This window comes from Diabrotica undecimpunctata, chromosome 4, assembly GCF_040954645.1.
Source record: "Diabrotica undecimpunctata isolate CICGRU chromosome 4, icDiaUnde3, whole genome shotgun sequence".
NCBI lineage: Eukaryota > Metazoa > Arthropoda > Insecta > Coleoptera > Chrysomelidae > Diabrotica > Diabrotica undecimpunctata.
This window is the reverse complement of record NC_092806.1, coordinates 46208561-46231071: the sequence shown is the minus strand read 5'-3', so window position 1 is coordinate 46231071 and position 22511 is coordinate 46208561. Positions and strand designations below refer to the sequence as shown.

At 32.0% G+C, this 22511-nt stretch overlaps 1 protein-coding gene across 11 annotated transcripts in view; it reads right to left on the bottom strand.

Annotated features, from left to right (window-relative positions):
• The window catches only part of LOC140439481 (uncharacterized), a 95481-nt gene that overhangs the window by 69302 nt on the left and 3668 nt on the right, over positions 1-22511 (bottom strand). For 6 of the 11 annotated variants that reach the window (XM_072529413.1, XM_072529417.1, XM_072529419.1 and 3 more), the window contains exon 2: positions 13738-21201. In XM_072529413.1, the coding sequence (XP_072385514.1) occupies positions 13738-14107 (370 nt within the window). In that variant the 5' untranslated portion in view covers positions 14108-21201. Of the gene's footprint in view, positions 1-188; positions 291-13737; positions 21202-22511 lie in introns of those variants that run through there. The other 5 variants (XM_072529414.1, XM_072529415.1, XM_072529410.1 and 2 more) reach the window with 4 other exon arrangements.

Here is a 22511-nt window from a genome sequence, read left to right as displayed (position 1 = left end):
ATTGCTTAAAACAAATTTCACATTCAAAGGGTTGTTGACCAGTGTGCGTTTTTAAATGGTTTTTCAAATTACATTTTTGAGCACATTGCTTAAAACAAATTTCACATTTAAAAGGTTTTTCACAAGTATGTATCATCAAATGTTTTTTAAATATCTTTTTTGGGAGAAATACTTGGAGCAAATCTCACATTTAACTAGGTTTTCTGTAGTGTCCTGCTGGATATATTTTTCCTTGTTAGAAAAATCTTCAGGTAATATTTTCTGAATTTTATCCTCCTTTCGTGAAAGGCCTAAAATAAAAACAGAAACATAAGCATTCAAATTTTATACATCATCAACAATACGAGTATTATAGTCAATGATTTTTTTAGATCTTGAATTGAATAGTTTTTACATGTATAATTTCAACAAGCAAACCCCCAATATTTCACAAAGGGCGTGCTACTAATGGTTTATTTAGAGAATAATTTAGTGGGAACATATTTTCTCATTTTGAATTTGATAACTTAACCTTTATTTATCTGTTTTAACGCAATTAAAATATTAACTCATCCTGTCCAAGCAGGTTATTATCCTATCCTAATGTCCCGTCTATCCAGACCTATGTCATTCAAAATAGAGATTAACTTCCCGTCTTTTACAGTGTCAAAAATGATTTCTCGTAGTCGACAAAGCCGGTATATATATATATATATATATATATATATATATATATATATATATATATATATATATATATATATATATATATATATATATATATATATATATATATATATATATATATATATATATATATATATATATATATATATATATATATATATATATGTTTGTTTTGAGGTTTCCGCGGGAGCTATATGTGCTGTCACTATTTTTCCGGGTTTGACTCCGCGTTGTAAAATGCTGGTTTTCTTGAAAACCATTGTTTTGGCGACGTTTCGGCAAGGTCTCACTTGCCATTCTCAAGCCTGGTGGATACTGGTCTAGACCAGTACTAATCGACTAACGACGAGAAGTAGATCCACCAGGCTTGAGAATGGCAAGTGAGACCTTGCCGAAACGTCGCCAAAACAATGGTTTTCAAGAAAACCAGCATTTTACAACGCGGAGTCAAACCCGGAAAAATAGTGACAGCATATATATATATATATATATATATATATATATATATATATATATATATATATATATATATATATATATATATATATATATATATATTTATATATATATATATATATATATATATATATTTATATATATATATATATTTATATATATATATATATATATATATATATATATATATATATATATATATATATATATATATATATATATATATTACCTAGAGCTAAGATTAATACTATTACAGGAATTAATATTAAACTCAACAGTCTTCCGGGTTGAACCGCGTTGATTATCATTGCGCAGAGCTTTCGACATCCTGTTGGATGTCGACTTCAGGGCTTCCGAGGTCTCAGTCTCCCGAGCCCCCAAACACTACTACATTGATCACTAGTCAATGCATTACTGGTGCTGGAATTAGAGGACTGGTCATTTATACCGTCGATGGTGACGTTGTTTGAGTGGAGGTTGGCGTGGGGGTTAGCGTAGGGCGTGGTACGTGGTTTGGCGCGAAAATTTCTGACAGTAAATCAGTCTGACTCTTTTATTGAGAGAATTTGGCCTTTTTTCAATTTCTATTGCTTCTCGGATAATTCTTGGTTTATAGAAGCGAATGGGGGCTATGGTCCGGAAGTTTTCAAAATCAATTTTGTGACCTGTATGAAGATGGTGTTGACCTAGCTAGAGCTTAAATAGAGTTGGAAATGCGAACAGAAATAGAATGTTCATAAAACATATTTTGGATTCTACGATTTGTTGGGCCTATATAAGATGGGGCAGTCTGCACAAGGAATTTCACAAACTCTGTGCTGTTCATTTGGAATGTTGTCTTTGATTGATCGGACAAGAGATGAAGGTTTTTGTTGGAGGGTTAATATTGTCTTTATTCCTCTTGATTTTAGAACTTTCAAACAAATGCTGCGTATATTATGGAGATGACCACTTCCATTAGGATTCTCCTTCAGGTAGGATACTTTCTCCTAACAAAGCGAAGGATATTTATACTCTCTCGTTCTTGGGCCCTTAAAGATTATGGCCTTCTACTTCTGTATGACTAACAATGTACAGGAAATCTTCATTGTGTCATCTTTAGTTATATTAATGTTTCTGTCTAAAATAATTGCTCACCAAGTTCTACAGGTATGGGGATTATTCCATTTCTTCTAATAATATGATGATTTGCCTCAGCTCGTTGTTGAATGCGTTCTTAATTTCCAGGAAGATTACCACCATCCACCTACCCCTGCATGCTTATTTCTCCTTTACTAACCTATTTATGGCACCTATGCAAGATCTGCCTTTTTGGCAATATTAATGATTATAATATATGACTGATGTTTTATTTTAAAATTCTATATCTCTAAAAATATGCACATCATAAGGGTGAATAAATTCTGGTTCACAAAAAGTATATTAATACAATGGACTACCACAGTCTGACGTCACAATGGCCGGGGCTTACAAACCAACTTCCAAACATTTCTAATTCCTGTTTATTTGGCCCATAAGGCGTTGAAAATATTGGTTTTTTTTAATTGTTTGAAGAGTGAGTAACGACTTTTGGTTACGAACATTCATTATGTGCGATTGGTATTATTTATTGTTCGTGAATTTGTAAGGTAAGAATATCAAAGTTTTAAGATACTTGACGTAAGTGAAACAGTGTAAGCTTAAAATAAGTTATTTATATCATTGTTCTATTCTCTCTTCATACTCCCCTTTTTCCATTTTTTCATTAAGATATTTACTCTAAAAGTTCAAGATTATTATTATAAGGTTATGTATTGTTTGATTAAAACTTTAATTCTTTCAAATTTTTATATTGAAAATTGAGCCTAGGAAAAATAATTGAAATTTTCAATAATCAGGTTATGTTAATAATTTTTGGCTAACTTTTAAATAGTATTTTTTTATGTTTTTTTTCGTTGTTTTGAATGACCAAGGCAGAATTTTCAATTTCTGAGCGGAAAGCATCGAAAAATAAAAAAAAAACCGTTTTTTACTCATTTATTTGCGCATATCCTCAAAACTCAATTGGTAATTGAACATTTTCAACATGTTCTCTGTTAAATAAATACTCGTGAATAAGGAACAAACCTGTCTATGGTTGACAGCACGATTGATGTATGTTAATGTCAACGGTTTTCAAGATGGAATTGTAATGTAACCACTTTTAATTATGTATTTTATGTATCACGTTTATTTGAGTTAGTATTACAATAAAATATCAACACATTCTTTTATTTTATATTCATCAATATAACATTGGTTATAGGCCCAGAAGTACAAAGAGTGTGTTGATTAAGAAAAGATAAAAACGTGAAAAGAGGCTAGTAAAGGCACGTGGTTGTAAAAGTTCAAAAAATGGAGAAGTCAACTGAAAACAAATATGGCATAATACCTTTTAATGGAAACAGTTTTGACAACTGGAAATTTAGGTTGTTTTCAGTATTAAAGGCCCTGGAATGTTGTGAAGCTTTGAAGCCGGTTCCCGCGGTTGATAGAAATGATGAATGGCATAAGAAAAATAATAAAGCATGCATGGTAATTATTCAAAGTATTGCTGACTCGCATTTGGAATACATCAAAGAAGTGGAAATAGCTCATGATATGATAAAGAAACTGGAAGGAATTTTTGATAAAAAAGGTACGTGTTCTAAGTTCTATTTATTAAAAGAATTAACAACGTTAAAATACACCAATGACATAGATATTCAGGATCATTTCTCAAGATGTGATCGACTGTTCAGAGAACTCAAAAATCTGGGAAGTAAATTTGATGAATCTGATATGTCTTATTTCCTATTATTGTCAATGCCACAAGAGTTTGAAAATGTAGTCACAGCCATAAGAACTTTATCAGAAGATGATTTAAAAGTAGAATTTGTGAAAAGTAGGTTGTTGGAATTTCATTCCAATAAAAATTCAAGAAGCACAAAAGTTTTGCCTTCATCTTTTAGTGCAACAGAAAAGCAAGTAAAATGCTTTAAGTGTGGAAAAATTGGGCATGTGAAGAGTGTATGTGGCATTAAATGTTTCAACTGTGGTAAGATGGGACACAGAGCAAGTCAATGTTTAGTCAAAAAGCAGAATGTGAATGACAAACAAAAAATTGGAAACAGGGCAAATTATGCTATGAATGAATGTAATGGAGAAGAGGATAATGCTGTTGCTTTCTGTGCAACATCTGAAAGTGTAGACGGTTTAATCTTAGAGTGGTATGCAGACTCGGGAGCTACACATCATTATATAAACAATGAAGAGGTACTGATAAACAAGAAAAGATTTGCAGAGAGAAGAGAAATACAACTGGCAGAAAAAGGAAAAAGTATGGAGGCAACATGCATAGGTGATTTACAAGTGACAAGTGTGGTGGAAAATAGAAATGTGAAAATTACTTTAAAAGATGTATTTTGTGTACCAAAATTAAGAGCAAATTTGTTGTCTATACCTACCATTGAAAAGGCAGGATTTGAAGTTGTATGTAATGACGGTAAGATCTTTATAAAAAAAGATAATAATGTTTTTGTAATAGGTAAACGTCTTAATAATTTATATAAAATTATATTTAAAATCAATGTTGAATCTAATATTGAATCTGCAAATTTAGCACTAAATATAGATATTTGGCACAAAAGGTATGGTCATTTGAATTATGGTTCTATTTCAAAAATTAAAAATTTAAATATAGTTAATGGTTTAGAGTTTACCAAATCAAAGGTTGATAAAATTTGTGATGTTTGTGTACAATCGAAACAAAAATGTTTTTCATATAATTCGAAAATATCCAGAAGTACTAGAGTTCTTGAATTAGTTCATACAGATGTATGTGGTCCAATCACACCAACATCACGTAATGGTTATAAGTATTTCATAACGTTTGTTGATGATTTTTCTAGGTTTGTCATGGTATATACTGTAAAAGGAAAGGACGAAGTTTACAATTGTTTTAAAGATTATACAGCGAAAGTGACATCATTATTTTGTAATAAACCTATCTCAAAATTAAAATGTGACAATGGAGGTGAGTATTCTTCTAATGCAATTTTAAAGTTTTGCTCAGAAAAGGGAATTCAAATATCATACACTCCACCGTACACTCCCCAAATGAATGGAGTTGCAGAACGTATGAATCAAACATTAATGGATAGAGCAAGATGTATGATAAAAGAGGCAGGAATAAATAAATGTTTTTGGGAAGATGCAGTTCTCATGGCAGCATATATCAACAACAGAACGCAATCTTGCTTAATACAGAATAAAAGTCCTTTTGAATTGTGGCTTGGTAAAAAGCCAAATGTCTCTAATATGCGAATTTTTGGCTGCATAGCATTGTAACGATGCTTTGATCGTTTAACAGTTCGAACCGTGGGAGTGTCAATATTTGCGCATCCACTTCTACAACGTGACGTCGAAGTGGGAATCAGAACGGCTATTTAAGGCGTGTGAATAGCGGAATTAGACAGTCTTGTAGCTAGCGCTCTAGGCTCCCTGACTCGCCGGTGTAGTGAACCTGCGAGCCATTTCGGACAGAGACATTTCCGTATTGAGGATCATACTCTGTCCCTAACCAAGCGGAACCCATCGATATTGCGTATTGAGCATTACCGTGGATCTGCACAGAACCAACCGGGACGGAGAGATTTCCGTATTGAGGATCGTACTCTCTGTCCTTAGCCAGGCGGAACCCGTCGGCATTGTGTATTGAACATTGCCGTGGGTCTGCACAGCTAAATATTTTGTTTGCGAGCATATTCGGAGCTTTCGCTGATTTGAAGCGAAAACGAGTATAAATCTGCGCGCGATCGATTTCCCCCATTTTGTTTCTTTTTAATACTAATTAATTTCTTTTCTTTTATAGACATTCGCCGGGGACTTCGTTCATCGTGGGATCCAGTATACAACGTAGAATTCCTTTTTATTTTTATTTATTGTGTATACTAAATTAATAGATTTATTTTTATTTCAAACCTGTGTTTTACTGAGTCTGTCGCCCCGAAAGAGCTACCCATCACAGCATATGCCAGAGTACCAGATGCTTTGAGAAAGAAACTTGACGATAAAGGAGTGATGTGCCGATTTATTGGTTATACAGAAAATGGTTATAAGTTATGGCAAAAACAAGAAAACAAGTTAATTCACAGTAGAAATGTAGTATTTGATGAAAATAATTTTATGAATAAAAAGGAAAAAGATCTGAGAAGAAACAGAGAAAAAGAAGATGAAGAAAATTATGATATACAAGAAAATAAAATCGAAGAAAGAGGAATGCAAACTGAAGCTGGAGATGAAGACAGAAAGTCTGATAGTGAAGAAGATAATAAAAATGATAATGAAGGAGTGCCTTCTGGAAGTACCCAAAATGGCAGACCACGAAGAGTAAGAAAATTACCTGGAAAATATGACATTTATGAATTAGATGCAGCAAAGTGTGATGAAGAATTAGATATAAGCTGTTTGGCACTACTTAGTGAACTAACAAATGCACCTAAGTCTTACTCAGAAGCAAAAGAAAGTTCAGAATGGAGTTCATGGAAACAGGCAATTGAAGATGAGTTGGATGCACTGAAAAATAATAATACTTGGGAATTAGTTGAGAAGACATGTAATCAAAAGGTAATTAGTAATAGGTGGGTTTTTCGGTTAAAGGAAAATGATGTTGGTAAGCCTGTTTATAAAGCCCGATTAGTTGCACGAGGCTTTGAACAAAGTCATTTTAATGATTTTTCACAAATACATGCTCCTGTAGCAAAGTTGTCTACATTAAGAATAATATTGTCTATCTGTAATCATTATAATTTACTATTGTTACAATTAGATGTGAAAAATGCTTTTCTGAATAGTTCTCTGAAAGAAAAAACCTTTATGAAAATACCTGAAGGTCTTAGAGTTTCGAAAAATGATCAAAATAAAGTATGTTTATTGAATAGGGCAATATATGGTCTCAAGCAATCCCCAAAAGCATGGAATGAGAAATTTAATGAATTTATGCTACTGTTAAATTTTAAACATTCAAAAACAGACTACTGTTTATATAGTTTTATTAATAAGGATATAAGATGTTACTTGCTGCTTTATGTAGATGACATTTTGATGGCTTGTAATAATGATGTATTTTTGAATTATTTGAAAACAAAATTGTGTGAATCTTTTAAAATGAATAAAATAAGCAGTCAGTTTAACTTTTTGGGAATAAGAATTGACAGAGATTTTGAAAATAGGATCATAACTCTTGACCAAATACCTGCAATTGAAAATCTTGTCAAACGATATAATGTTGAAGACAGTAAAAATTTTAAAACACCAATTGAAAAGAATTTGAATTTACTGAGAAATACTGATTGTAATCTTAGTACCAATTTACCATACAAAGAACTGTTAGGTAGTTTTATGTATATAATGATGGGTACTAGACCTGATATTTGTTTCAGCATTAGTTATTTTGGGAGATTTCAAGATAGTGCTACTAATGAACATTTTAAGCATTTGTTAAGAGTACTGAAATATTTGAAATCTACTATTAATTTTAGGTTGTATTTTTATCATTTAGAAGATACTTCTTGTTTTGATTTAGTTGGTTATACTGATGCTGATTGGGCTAATGACATAAATGATAGAAAATCCATTAGTGGATATTGTTTTAAACTTTTTAATAATCTAATCTCATGGTCTTCCAAAAAGCAAAGTTTGGTAACTTTATCAAGTACAGAATCTGAGTTTGTGGCAGTATGTGCAGCTTCATGTGAATTACTTTATATAAAAAACTTACTGTTGGATTTGGAAATTAAATTATTATTACCAATCACAATATTTGAAGACAATCAAAGTGCTATCAAACTGCTACAAAACTTTGAAAACAATAAAAGGTGTAACACATTGAAGTAAAATTACATTTTGTTTTGGATCTGGTAGCACAGGGTATTATGAAGGTTGAATATATTTGTTCAAATGAGCAACTTGGAGATATATTTACAAAGTCTCTGTGCTATGAGAAATTTAATTATTTTGTAAATAAGTTAGGTTTGAGGGTTTAAATTTAGTTTTGTATACTAACAGGTTTGAGGGAGGGTGTTAAATAAATACTCGTGAATAAGGAACAAACCTGTCTATGGTTGACAGCACGATTGATGTATGTTAATGTCAACGGTTTTCAAGATGGAATTGTAATGTAACCACTTTTAATTATGTATTTTATGTATCACGTTTATTTGAGTGTATTACAATAAAATATCAACACATTCTTTTATTTTCTATTCATCAATATAACATTCTCCTCTGACCTCGGATGTGAATCCTGGAACCTGAGAAAATCGTAAAGAAGAAAGATAGACGCCACTGAAATGTTCTATGGGAAACGAATATTACGAATTCCTTGGATAGGACCGACCGTAGAACAAATAATTCAATTTTAAGAGAGATCAAAGTTAGCCAACGACTTTTCAGTAAAGTATGTCTCCAACAATTACTTTCAGTAAAGTACGTCCAAAGTACTTTGGACATCTTTGAGAGCAAACACAGAAAACATGGAGAGACTCGTTATACAAGGAAAGGTGGAAGGCCCAAATAGCGAGGAAGATCTCCCACAAAATGGATCGATCAAATTACAGGAATATGCAAAAGACACTATGCATGAGTTAAAAGAAATGACCAGAGACAGAGATCTTTGGAGATGGACAATACACGACATCACGTCAATCACTACACTCCCTCCGGGATTGGATGAAGAGGGAGAATGAGACAAACCAGGGGTTCCACAATAAAAGTAACTACTAAAAAGGGTTCCAATTAATCAAAAAGATTAAGAAACCCTGATCTAGAAGAAACGGTCCGGAAAATAATTCGAGATACGATGTCGCAGAAACGCAAGCCCAGATGTTGTAATTGGGGAGACATCGGTCACGTTTGCCGCAATTTCAAGAGACCAACATAACATTCGGAAAACTAGAGCGTGTATATGTAAAGGAGCAATAGGCTCGAGAAATAAAGCCCCTGTAGTTACTGTTAACTAAACGTCTTCAGGTAAAATTCCTTATAGCCTAAGATCCCACTGCAGGATCACTATACATTCATAAAGTAATTAATCAAACTCACATTTTTACATATATTTAAAATTATGAGAATACGTTGATAATGGGTTGCCAATCAAAAAGTGGCCGCAAATATTTTTAATTCAATTGCAAAAATTTTATTTCGTTTATTTTTTAAATAAAATGATATAAGTTTACTTGAGAAAAAATTGTTTAAAACTGCCAGCTGTGAAAAACGCGAGATATCAAAGATAAAATAAAAGACAGCTAGCTCGCAACGCTACTGGTTTGAAGTGTCAGTTGTGTGAGATTTTGTAAGTATGCGTTGATAGATATATTATAATATAGGTACATATTATCACTTGTCAAACCAGTGTCGTTGCGCCTTAACTCTATTTTACTTTATCCGTGATACCTCTCGTTCTTACAGCAGGCAACCTTATATTATCATATTATATAACGTTTATTTCCCTTATACACACATGCTCTCCTCAGGTTATGGTTTAGGACCTCTGGAGATCTGTATCTTATCCAGTCTTTTCTCTTCCCACGTTAATAATAAACCATCACATATTATAACTAAGACAAAATGTGAAGAAAAGAAGAAAGCCTTTTTTACAATACAGAACACAACAAACACAACATGCATACAACCACTATAAACGAATCAGAAATGAAACAAATACTTTAGTTAGACAAATAAAAAGGGAACACTGGCAGAGCTTCTCAAACAGATGGACCAAGACTTCTACGGAACACAAAAAGAAATAGGGAGAATGATGAGAGGACAAAGAAAAGAGATAAACGAATTAACACATTCAGAAGGAAACATGGGTAGATACCGAAGGGTAGAATACTGAACGAACTCCTAAAGTACAGAGGACCAGATCTGACCAAACAACTATTAAATCTAATCCAAAAAATAATAGATCAGAACAGAATTCCTCAAGAATGAAGATCAAGCATCCTAATACCTCTCTTCAAAAAGGGAGACAAATTGGACCCGGAAAATTACAGATGAATTAATTTGTAATGTAGTTTGTAATAAAGCAAAGTTATAACAAATAAACTAAAGATACCTCTCGGAATAATCAAAACGAAAATATCTACCAAAACAACACAATAAAAATAAAAGTAGAGGAAGAACTAACCGACCCTATTGAAGCTGGCAATGGGATAAGACAGGGAGATTCCCCGAGTCCTCTATTATTGTTCAACCTGATTATGGATGAAATAATAAAAAAGTAAGAACTAAAAAAGGATACCAAATGGGAGAAAAACAACTTAAAATAATCTGCTATCCAGACTATGCAACACTATTCCCTCAAAGTGCAGATGATTTACAACATATGCTGCACCAATTTAATATAACTGTCAGAAAATTTAACATGTTAATTTCCCCAAAAAAGACAAAATGCATGGTTACAACAGCCAATTTACTAAGATGTAAATTGGAGCTGGAAGGTCAGATAATAGAACATATCTAGGGATGGTTCCTAGTTGGAATATCTAGGGATCACATTATCTAGCTACGGAAAGCTTGGAACTGAAGTGGAAGATCAAGTGAACAGAGCAAACAGAGCTGCAGGCTGCCTGAATGAAACAATATGGAGAAATAAATATAAAGGGAAAGAAACGAAAGGCAGAATTTACAAAACAGTCATCAGACCAATACCAGTTAGTTCTGATGAGTCAATATCCCCAAAGAAACGTCAAAGGATATTAAATTCACGCTTTAAAACACAAGATATGACTTTGAAATCCACCAGTTCTCAACAACCGATAGCAGAAGAGTTTCGTTTAAGAGAAATTGAATAGACATCTAATGTAGCAGAAGCGGATCTGTCAGAACAGTATTTTTTCCTGATAATATACAGATTTCGAACCCAAATGACAATATATGTGATATTGAATAGTATATCGAGGATGTTATTGAGCAAAATACAGTTCTCGAATCAACGACGATAATAATACAACTAATGTAGAAATGTTACAATCAACCAAGTGAGGACCTGTTACCAGAAATGATTTGAAAAACTTTGTATTTTCAGAGGAAATGCCAGGGATCCGTAGTTCTATATAATGATAAATATAATAATATGACTCCATACGACTTTTATAAACTTGAGATTACTAATGAAAATTGAACTATTTACAAACGAAACTAATCAATATGCCGCGCAGCAAAAGGTTCAAGGTAAATGTAGATCACGCATACAATCATAAAAAGATACAACACCAGAATAAATGGAAAAGTTTTTGGGGATCTAATTACTGATCCAAAAAGTTCTAGGCTACAAGCCCATGGGACATTTTTAAGTTGACCCAGCATGAATGTAGGTGACTACACAGATAAGGTAAACTTACCACTCTAGGAACATTTTGGTCAAACATATTTGTACAGCATTTATAACTTAAGTAGGTAATACAAAAATAATGACCTGCGACCTATTGCCCTACAAAAATATTGGTACCAGTAGCAGGGACAACTTTTGATTTTTCAGACAATTTTGACCCCATTTTCGGCCATTTGATTCAGTACGGTAATCATACAGATAGTTTCGAATCGTCATTTAGATTACTTTTTTGCAGCATTGGACATATCGGCTGGTAGAGTGGTGAGGAATCTAAAGCACAACCCCTGATTTTAACCTCCATTCGTTGAGGTCATTGAAAAATGTACAGCATCAGTTTCAAATGATTACTTGATGCATAAAAAATTTTTGGCAACTATGCCGTCTAAAAGTTATGGTTCTTGCAAATTTTTATAAATAGTTATCAGTATTTGGAAATAGGATTGTTGTTTTTTTGGTAAGATAATTATTTATTGTACGGTACTTTTTGACAAAATATAACTAAAAACTATCAAACTAATTCATAGCCTGTTATAATAAATGGTACAAAAAAAAACAAAAAACAAAAATCAAAAATTTGAAAATTGAATGTAGTTTTAAAGTACCCTGTGGTGTATGTTATGTTATATTTTAAATACTGTGTCATTTATTAGTTATTTAAAGTAAACAAATGAAAAAAAAAACAATGACATATATTTTTAACTGATGGATTTTGCACAGCTGATATAGTCTATTGAAATGTTACATTTTTTAGGATGCAATTTTATTCTTTTGACATGTTGGGAGGATAAGTATAAGCTTAAGATCAAGTTTGTGGGGTCCCCACCTTTGTCCTGTGGCCGCCATATATCCTGTATCTCGTAAACTAGCAACCCTACAGAAAATTATATTAAATATTAGTTGTAGCAAACTACATTGTCTAAAACTTTATTCTTAGTACTTTTTATTATAAAATGGAAAATAAATAAGTTATGGACAAAAAAACTAAAAACTTTGGAACAAATTTTCTTTTGGGCCTTATAACTTTTTTTGTAGTAATTTTACAAAAAAAAATGACATCAGGGCAATAGTATAGAGCGTTTTTGAAAAAATAATTTTTACTACAAAATTGTTTAATTTCATTAATTTCTCTGGTTTTAAAGCGCTCCGAAGTTGATCGGGTTCTTGAATACTCGCCAACTTGGAATATGGGGCAGAAAGAATTTTCGCTCTGTATCTCGTAAATTAGTAATCCTACAGAAAATTTTGTTACATTATTTGTAGCAAATTAAATTGTCTACAACTTTATTCCTATTACTTTTTAATGTAAAATGGAAAATAAAAAGTTAAAAAAAAATAACTAAAAATTTTTAAAAATTTTTTTTTTGTGTCCTTATAACTTTTTTTTAATCATTTTACGATACAATTACATCAGAGCAATATTATATAGGGTTTTTTAATGAATAATTTTCACTACAAATATTATGTAGTGTATACAATATATATATATATATATATATATATATATATATATATATATATATATATATATATATATATATATATATATATATATATATATATATATATATATGTATATATTATGCCACCCGGAGTAAAAACCAACCATAGTAAAATATTGCTAAAAGCATTCTTCAAAACTCCCCATATATTTTGATTGGGTCTAGTGGACTAACCCAATGTACCGTGGCCTGAAATGTGAAAAAAAAGTGGTGGAGAATATCGACCCACCACAGCCCCAGACAAAAAAATTTATGACCTAAGTGGTGGACATGTTTGACCCATCATGACACTCTAGGTGTTAAAATTCTCTCTAAAAACGCACTCTAAAACATATTATTCAATTTTTTTGTTAATTTTTTAAATATAAAAACCATAACTTTATTACAACATAGAAATTGAAGAGACTTGATTATATTTACCACTTTATTTTTAACAACAAATTTACCTTTTCATTTGCTAATTATAATACAAATATTTTTATCTGCACTAGGTAAGGTTGCTAAAAAATGTATCATGACAAACATTTCTTTATATGAATAGATTTTAAAAAGACAGTTGGGTAAATGTTGTAGAACATTTTAATCTAGACTTGTCACAGCGAGATTGGTGAAGCTATCTATCTACCACATGCAAGATTGGTAATAAAATCACAAAAACGTCGCTATTGAATAATAAAAAGTTTAACTAAAGGTTAGAAATTCAAAATGTCTACTAAAACTTACTATTTCTGGTAATTTCACTTGAACTATCTGAGTCCAATTTTTTGCTATTCCTTATTTCAAACTGATTTTCGCTATGATTTACTATAAACTGACATTCCTCTACTTCTTCCTTTATTTCAACCTTAAAATCTTGAAATTCACTAATGTAGGATGATTCACTAGGTTCATCTTTTACCAAACAGTTTCTCACTGTGACATTTTCTGAACAAGACTCAGGTTCAGGTTCGTTCGGTTCTTCCGTATATATGTTTTTAAGAGTACATTCCTCTATTTCTAATTTAACATATTCTTTAAGCGAATCTTCTTCATCTTTACTGCATATTAATACTGCCTGGTTTCTATAATCTTTAAAACTTTCATTGCACTCCATTTCGAATTTGAACACTAAAACAGTAAAAATAAACCACAGTATATTGCTGTGAGCAAACTGTTCCAACTTCCAACATTAAATTATGAAAAGAAACATTTTTCACTTTCTTTCACCCCTGGTCCGCTTCGCTTCATCAACTGAGTTTGACAGAAGGAAATACTTAGCAGTGTTGAAATTTACATTACAAATGAAACATATGCAATCAAAAGCAATAAAATATTTAACAATTAATAGTTTAGAATTACCAAAATAGAAAAAATTAAATACTTTTAAATCAGTTTTTAAAAGTAAATAGTAAAATGTCAGTATAAATAATAAAGTTATAAAGACATTAGTTGCAATCTGGCAACTGGTAGTTTGAGAGGCCATTGCCAAATCTATAATCTATGGGCTAACCATCGAGCAAAAAGATAAAAGAGGGAATGTAAAGGTAGTGGGGGCAAAAATATTGTTAGACAGGAAGTGCCATCAAAGAAGATAGACGCTTATAAGCGTCTATATTCTTTGGTGCCATCTTGAGAGGCCACATTAAACAAGGAAAGAGAGGCCACATTAAACAAGGAAAGAGAGGCCACATTAAACAAGGAAAGAGAGACTCTTTCCTTGTTTAAGAAATCAAATTTAGTTGGGTTATGTTATTGCTGATGTTATTGTTTGTCCCAACTGTCACATGAAAGATTATTTGTATTTTCTATTGAAGTTTTTTAACAATTGTTTTACATTTTAGACTATTATTGTTATTATTTAATTAAAACTTTATTGTGTTCTAGTGTTAAAAAAAGTATTTTAAGTGTATTATGTATTAATATTATGTAATATTAATATTATCTAATATAACAAATAAATAGATAAATTAGAACCCCTACACCACTGTATGATTATTGTGAAGTGTCATGAAATTTAAATTTGGCGCATTCGCATTTCCGGATATGTCCGCCATCAGAGGCCACTTTTTTGGTCTCCTTTTCATAACGATTAGATTCCCTCTTTTGTCTTTTTGCTCGATGGGGCTAACATATCAAAAGGCAATTGCCAAAAAAAATTTCTAATAATTAACTGCAATTAATATTAAGAGAATATTAAACAATTTGTGTTTTATATAATTAATAAAATTGCAGAATCCATAAAATAATATAATAAAAATATACTTTTAAAATATCTGTCTTTGTATTTGAAGCAAATAACATATACATTCTAAGGACATGGCAACAATGCCAACGCAATACTTCGTGCTGTGAAACTTCTTCTCTTTTTCTTCTTCAAGTGCCATCTCCGCGGCGGAGGTCGGCAATCATCATAGCTATTCGGAATTTGGAGACGGCTGCTCTAAAAAGTTCATTTCGCACCTCGGCAACAATACTGTCATAAGTCAAAAATAACCATTTTGAGAAAATGGGGTACGAAGATTACCCTTACTATCTAACATTCGATTATTTCTATAAAATGAATGATAATGTTGGTATTTTTACTTCAATAAGATTAATTTAGGTTGTTTTAACAATTAGTGTTCTGTATTGTAGAAATTTGAAACTAACATAATTAATTATTAACAAATGTGTCACTGTTGCTGATCATAGTAGTTAGAAATTGCACAGAAATTTCGATTCAACGTGAAAATTGTGATAGGTTACAATCAGTAGCGCACCTAGAATTTGCCTCTGGGGGGGGGTTTTGGTTGGTCACCAAAATTTTTTTTATGATGTTACCTCCATTTTGAGTCCTTAAAATGTGTAAGTAGCAGTGTCGGAATAAGGTCCGGGGGTTGGTTAACCCCCAAACCCCCCCCCCCTCGGTGCGCCACTGGTCACAATAATTGTTAAGACATTTTAATATACTTTTTATTTAAAAAGTACCACACTAACGTAATTACATGAGAACAACTTAAAATAAATCTGCTTATTACCTGTTACAAAATAATCGTTAGAAACATCTACCTATTTAGATTTTTAACATTAATTTTACAGTAACTACTGGTTTTTGACGCCTTTCTTTGAAGACTGTTGCATGTTGTTCTTGTACAAACTGAGAGGAAGGTCTATTTTGCATCCTAAAGATCGATAAAAGTCATGGTATTTTAAAATTATATGATTTTTGTTGCATAAAAAGCTCAACGCATCTAATTTATTTTGGGTAAGTTTCAGTGGTGTATTATATAACTGTTTTAATTCAAAATTATCATGAGTTAAGCAAATAGAATTTCTGCTGTTTGTTTTCCGAATTGAAATTTTTTTGAAGCTGCTATGACTGTAAGAAGTTTTGTAATAAACGGTAAACAGTTCATCTTTAAATACTTTTAATGTTACAATATCGGACCACAAAACTTTTTCTCCATCGGAATTTAAAATAAAATTCGTTCCCATTTTCTCCTGCAAATGTGTTATATCAAAAAAATCTGTAAAGTTCATTTCTGTAATTTTGTATGGAGTACCAGTTTTTTTTTTGCATTAGAAATTACAGGAATCCACTGTGAAGGAGTGTAAATGGGACCAGATCTTAGCACACGTTTCTTCTGGTTCTCAATCAGGGAGTGCATGTTGTCCCCCTTCATTTTGCTTATGGCCGACAACCAAAAACTTCAAAGTGATAGAAGGAATATCGAGTTTGCTTACTGTATAAAGAAGTAACGATGTTATAAATTTGTTTTTGTTTTGACCATAGCAATTGTCGCAGTATAACACAACAGGAAGGCCTTTAGAGCATTTATTTTTAAGAAATGAGTATAAACATGATCCTATCTCGTTAGATCCACGGTTACCATTTTTTTCGTGCCAAACGTAACAAAAACCATTCAATGTTCCTAAATCAAATATAGGTAGTAAAGTTATACGTACTTAACTTTGATTTATAGTAAAAGGAGTTGATGTCCCCACAAGGTGTCTGGAGAACTGCCTGTAAATCAAAACAGACAGTAATACACTCACCTGCTTTGCTTCTTTGCTTATCTTCATCTTTTTCAGTACGTGACAGATCTTTTTCCTTTAAATGACGATCATAATTTTCCTGTAAATGGACCTTACTCTTCGCATTTTTATACTCTTCACACATACCGCACTAATCTTTTTTAGGATGGAAAAATGAGATATTAAATTCATTTCTAAAAATTCGTGAAAACATGGTGACATTCCCAAAAGTTTTATATTCTTCCATACAACTTGTTTTATAATCTCTATAGATGTCAGCTAATGTTTTTCCTCCATCTATAAACTCCCCGCTTGTTTGGGCACGAAGGTAATGAGATTCAATACGTGGTATTGAATTAATATGCTTTCTAATTCCTTCCTTTATGTCATCGGAGACTTTTATCTGACGCCCATGCTTTCCCCTTTTATCGTTTTCTAAAATTCCATCTTTTGTCTTGTCTACTACTATACGTACCATACGATCTGATATTTCTAAGGTTTTTACAAAATATTTCTTGCAAACTCTAATTTTCTCGTTATTAACGTCAAAATAGAATGCATTGTTATTTTTTCCTGATTATTCTGTATCGTCCTAGTGTGTGGTATAGAAGACATTTGTTTTAATATGTAACTTCTCTGCTTATGTAGGTCACCTATTTCCCAATATCGTTTAAAGATATTGTTTCCATTTTCCTCACTGATTTTATTTCTACATTGAAATTTACAGTTTTGTTCGCAAGATCCCAATATTTTGCGCTCTTCTCTTTTCTTGTGTCTCGAGTTAATGTGCTCAACACCACTGTTAAACTTTTCCTTTCGTACATTTCTGACCCATTTTGCAGGATCACATTGTCTCTTCCTTTTATTTTTGAAGTCTTCAGAAATGTTGATCTGGTCTTCATTGATATTTTTTTCAGATCTTGAAGTAACATCTGAAGTACTTTGACTTTCTTCTTCAAAGTTCCAAGTAGGGTCATGTACTTCTTCATGATTTTCTGATTGGCCCCCCGAAGAATTATTGTCGTTTTCTTGAGAGTTGCAATGGGTATAAATTATTTCCTCATTGATTTCCGGTTCAGCTTCAGTAACACTGATACTTTCTCTAACATTAATTTCCTTTAGTTCCTGGCAATCATTATTTATTTCAAGAGTGCCACGAGATTCCAAATTACAAGCGGATTGTAATATCTGTAACAAAAATATCGACGTGATATTAGTTTTTTAAATAAAATATCTATTACTTACAATATTTTCTTGAAGCAATTCTACTTCATCTTCGAATAAACAGTGCTGAATCAGAGTTGTGGTAAGCGAACTTTTATCATCATTGTCCATACCTCTACCTGATAGTTCCGTCTAAAATACATAACAGTAAATTACTATTATTTTTAACCAATATTTTAGGTTAGGATTTTTACCTGTTGAATTTGTTGATCAGATATTCCTCCTTGTCCCTCGTGTTCCAATATCTGTAACAAAAATTATCGACGGTATATTAGATTTCTTTTTAACTAAAATAGTTATTACTTACAATATTTTCTTGAAGAAATTCTACTTCATCTTCGAATAAACAGTCCTGCATCAGAGCTGTGGTAAACAAACTTTTATCATTATTGTCGAGACTTCTATCTGATAATTCCGTCTAAAATACGTAGGTAATAGTAAATTAATATTAATTTTTAACTAATTTTTAGGTTATAATTTTTACCTGTTGAATTTGTTGTTCAAATATTTCTCTTTGTCCACTTTTAAAACAAACAGCTTTTGTAGCAGCAAGTTTTAAGATATATTTTGAACGATCAGTCATTTTCAACGATAAATTCACAAAAAACACGTTTATAACTAACTAAAAACACACCACAACCGTGGCTCTCAGAACAATGCGACAGTGTTGTGCTGTCAAGACCTACTATTAGTAAATAATAGTAAACTCCATTCGCTTAGCTCGGACAAATTTTGACAGATTCATTGTCGGAAACCTACAACACAACAATTCCTACTTCTCAGTATTAATAGCTCAAGTATCCTGCTATTACAGACTTCTTTCTTTAAAAAAAGAAGAATTATTCTATATAGTTGAAGTGTATACTAAACCCATCAAATTTTGGGTAGTATATATTTAAAAAATATATATTTAGTTGTTATAATTTAACATAACTATTTATTATATGGTGCAGATAAATAAATATTGATTGTCGGTAATTCGCAAAGTTCTATTTTATTTACTATTTAGTTTGTTTACTATTAATATTGGCTATAAGTACGGGTGCTTGGTTGTATAGTAATTTCCAGCCACTTTTAGTCCGTCAAAAAGTAACTAATTCGCAAAAAAATAATTACTAAATTCACTAGACAGTTCGGACTGGGATTAGCGAACCGAGTTTAGTATAGCGTACTTAATGTGAAAAAAATTATATCTAAATATTACCGCAACACTGTCTTAAGTGAGTTGTTACACTGTTGCTGAATAGAGTTCTACAAAAATAGTTATGGCTATAATCGTTCTATAATAGACATAAGTCGCCATCTACCGCTTATATGACAAAATATCTTTTCGACAGTGATGATGACGAAAGTTTAACAAAATAGTTGTCTGCACGTCTGAGTTTAAGTTCACGTTTGTTGTTGTCTCTATAGTATCATTAGTTCGTTTATTTGTTTAGTTTTTATTTTTAAGTATAGGTATAAGGACAATATTATTTATAGAGACTTATTATTTAGTTATTTGTGTACATAAACACTTGTGAAGTGTGTTTTCTTAGCCGTGATATCAAGGTTTGTCTAACAATTATATGTAGTTTTGTACGTTATAATAATGATATATTTTTTAGATGAGTTTTAGATGAGATAAGTATAATATAGCTTGAAGGACTAATCATTTTTTGTATTTTAATCTGATAATAAATTATTTATATTACCTATTTGTTTTTTTTGCCTACCACTAGATATGATAAGAATGCTGCAAATTCCAGGAAAAACATAATAAGTAAGTTCCTACATATTTAGTATTTTTGCTTTTGAACTTTTTCTACTGTTTTTTTTGGGTTTTTGTGCGAAATAAACTGTTATCTCCATTTAAAACACACAATATTATCAATATAATCAATTCTATTTTTTGTCATCGGACTATTGATTTTAGAAAAAAGAATTGATATAATTACCTACTAATATAAGAACCACTTAACATCCCTATACCCAAAAAAATCCCAAAATATATTGCAAAACCTAAGTTCTTGAACCTTTTATTAGCATTGAAGCTTATGGCAATTTTAAAAGTGTCGTATGGGTGACGTATTCCCGCCTTTAAAAAGCGAGCATTTGATTGGTTTATAGTTACGAGACAACCTACTTAACATTGGAGACAACCTACTTAACATCTACTAATATTGCATTTGATGCACCAAACAAAAAATACACTGAATTTCGACTTGTGACAGTGTTGCTGCCGATGTGCGATTTGATGTAGTACAGTTAGTGAAAGTACAATTATTAAAATTTAAGTTTACATTCTCATTGCCGAAACGTGACATTTTGAAATTTATTTGGATGAAGTTGTCAAACTCGATCGTGTTGTCATAGGGATTGAAAATTGCACTGAATGCAATTATCAGTCTAATGTTGACATGATTGGGTGAAATTGTTCCACATGACACAAAATGACGAAATTTGAATGGTTGTTAGAACAGTCGAAAAATTATCACAAAAATGGTTGCGTTCACCGGAACCCAGTGCATTCAAGCGGCTTACGATTATTTATGGCAGGCGCAGGCGTTCACTAACTATCAGCAGCTAATTAGGCAGACGCCATTTTATTAATCGTAGACTTTGTTAAGCTGAAACGCTTGGTTTCCGCTGAAAAATGTTATTTTTTGAATTTTTAATGAAGGCATATACCGAAATTGTATATACATAAATACAACAATGTGCTACTTATATGAAATAATACAACGTGAAGAAATTCAAAATTTATTAGAAGGCACCTAAAGTGTACCACTCTCTCAGGTTACGCAGCCATGACTTTCTACCTCTCCCTATGCTTCTCTTTCGTTGCATAATCAGTTGGAGCACAGTGTATTTCTCTCCACGGGTAGTATGTCCGAGATATTCCAATTTTCTTGTCTTAATTGTATTTAAAATTTCCATTTCTTTAATCATCCTTCTGTGAAACTTCATTGACGGCTAATTTGAAGCTATCTTCACCGGGAACAAATGTGAAAAATGTCCATTATGAACTAAACTAAACTGAAGTTAATAGTTAGATTACCTATATAGGCATTTTAATTAAGTGGTATCTACCAAAAATAAACTCCTGGACAAAATTAACGCACCACTCATATTTTTCTCAATAATCTTTATTTATTGACAATTTACTGTACGGAAAGTTGCCTATGGACCTTGTTTGACAGTGACAGTTGTTCATGTAAGCTAATAATAGCCTTGTTTTAACAATAATTTGTATTAAACTTCGTTTTAGACTAAAAGTGAGTTAAACTTTTCATAAAAAGTGCCGATTAAAGCAAAGTGATTGTGAGAAACAAGCTTTTTATTGTGATATTTTTCATCACATGCATGTTTGGAAGTTCATTTGCATAAAAATCAAATAAAAAAATGAACCGCCAAAGAAATTTGTCAATGGAGGAGGCAGTGCGAGCATCGACTCTCCTAGATGAAGGATATTTAATGCGATACGTTGCAGGTTTGTTAGGAAGACATCATTCCAGCATCAGTCGCAAGATGAGGCGATATAATGAAACAGGGTCGTACTATCGAAGACCAGGGCAAGGGCGAAAACGTTGCACTAATCATTGATGATCGTTTTTTGAGACAACGTGCTCTCAGTCACCAGCAATTTGCTAAAAAATGAACTAGCAGGTGTTCGAAATGTCGCCATATCGTCTCGAGAACAGTTAGAAGACGTTTACATGAAGCAGAATTGAGCAACAGGAAACCGGTCAAAAAACCCTTGCTTACCAGAGAACACAGGGTTCAGAGATTGAATTTTGCAAAATTTCATCAAAATTGGACCATCGATGATTGGAAACGAGTTCTTTTCTCAGACGAGACTAGAGTAAGCCTAAAAGCTCCAGATGGTCGTGAGCGTGTCTGGCGAAAGCGAGGAGAAAGGTTTGCCAGCTGCAACATCTCTCCTAAAGTACCTTTTAGTGGTGGCTCTAAAATGTTTTGGGGAGGAATTTGTTTTGAAGCTCGTACGGAGTTGGTCCCCATATGTACGAGTCTATGAATGCTCATTATTACTTAGATAACATTATTGTCAAACATGTAATGCCTTTTGCTCCGTTTCTTGGACCTAATTTTTTATTCATGCAAGACAACGCTCGTCCTCATGTGGCTCGACAGGTTATTGGCTACCTAAATCATGTTGATATTCCATTATTAGAGTGACCACCTAACAGTCCGGACATGAATTCTATAGAGCATATATGAGACTATCTCAAAAAAAAAAGATTCGAAGTTATAGACCCCCTATTGCCAATCACAACCAA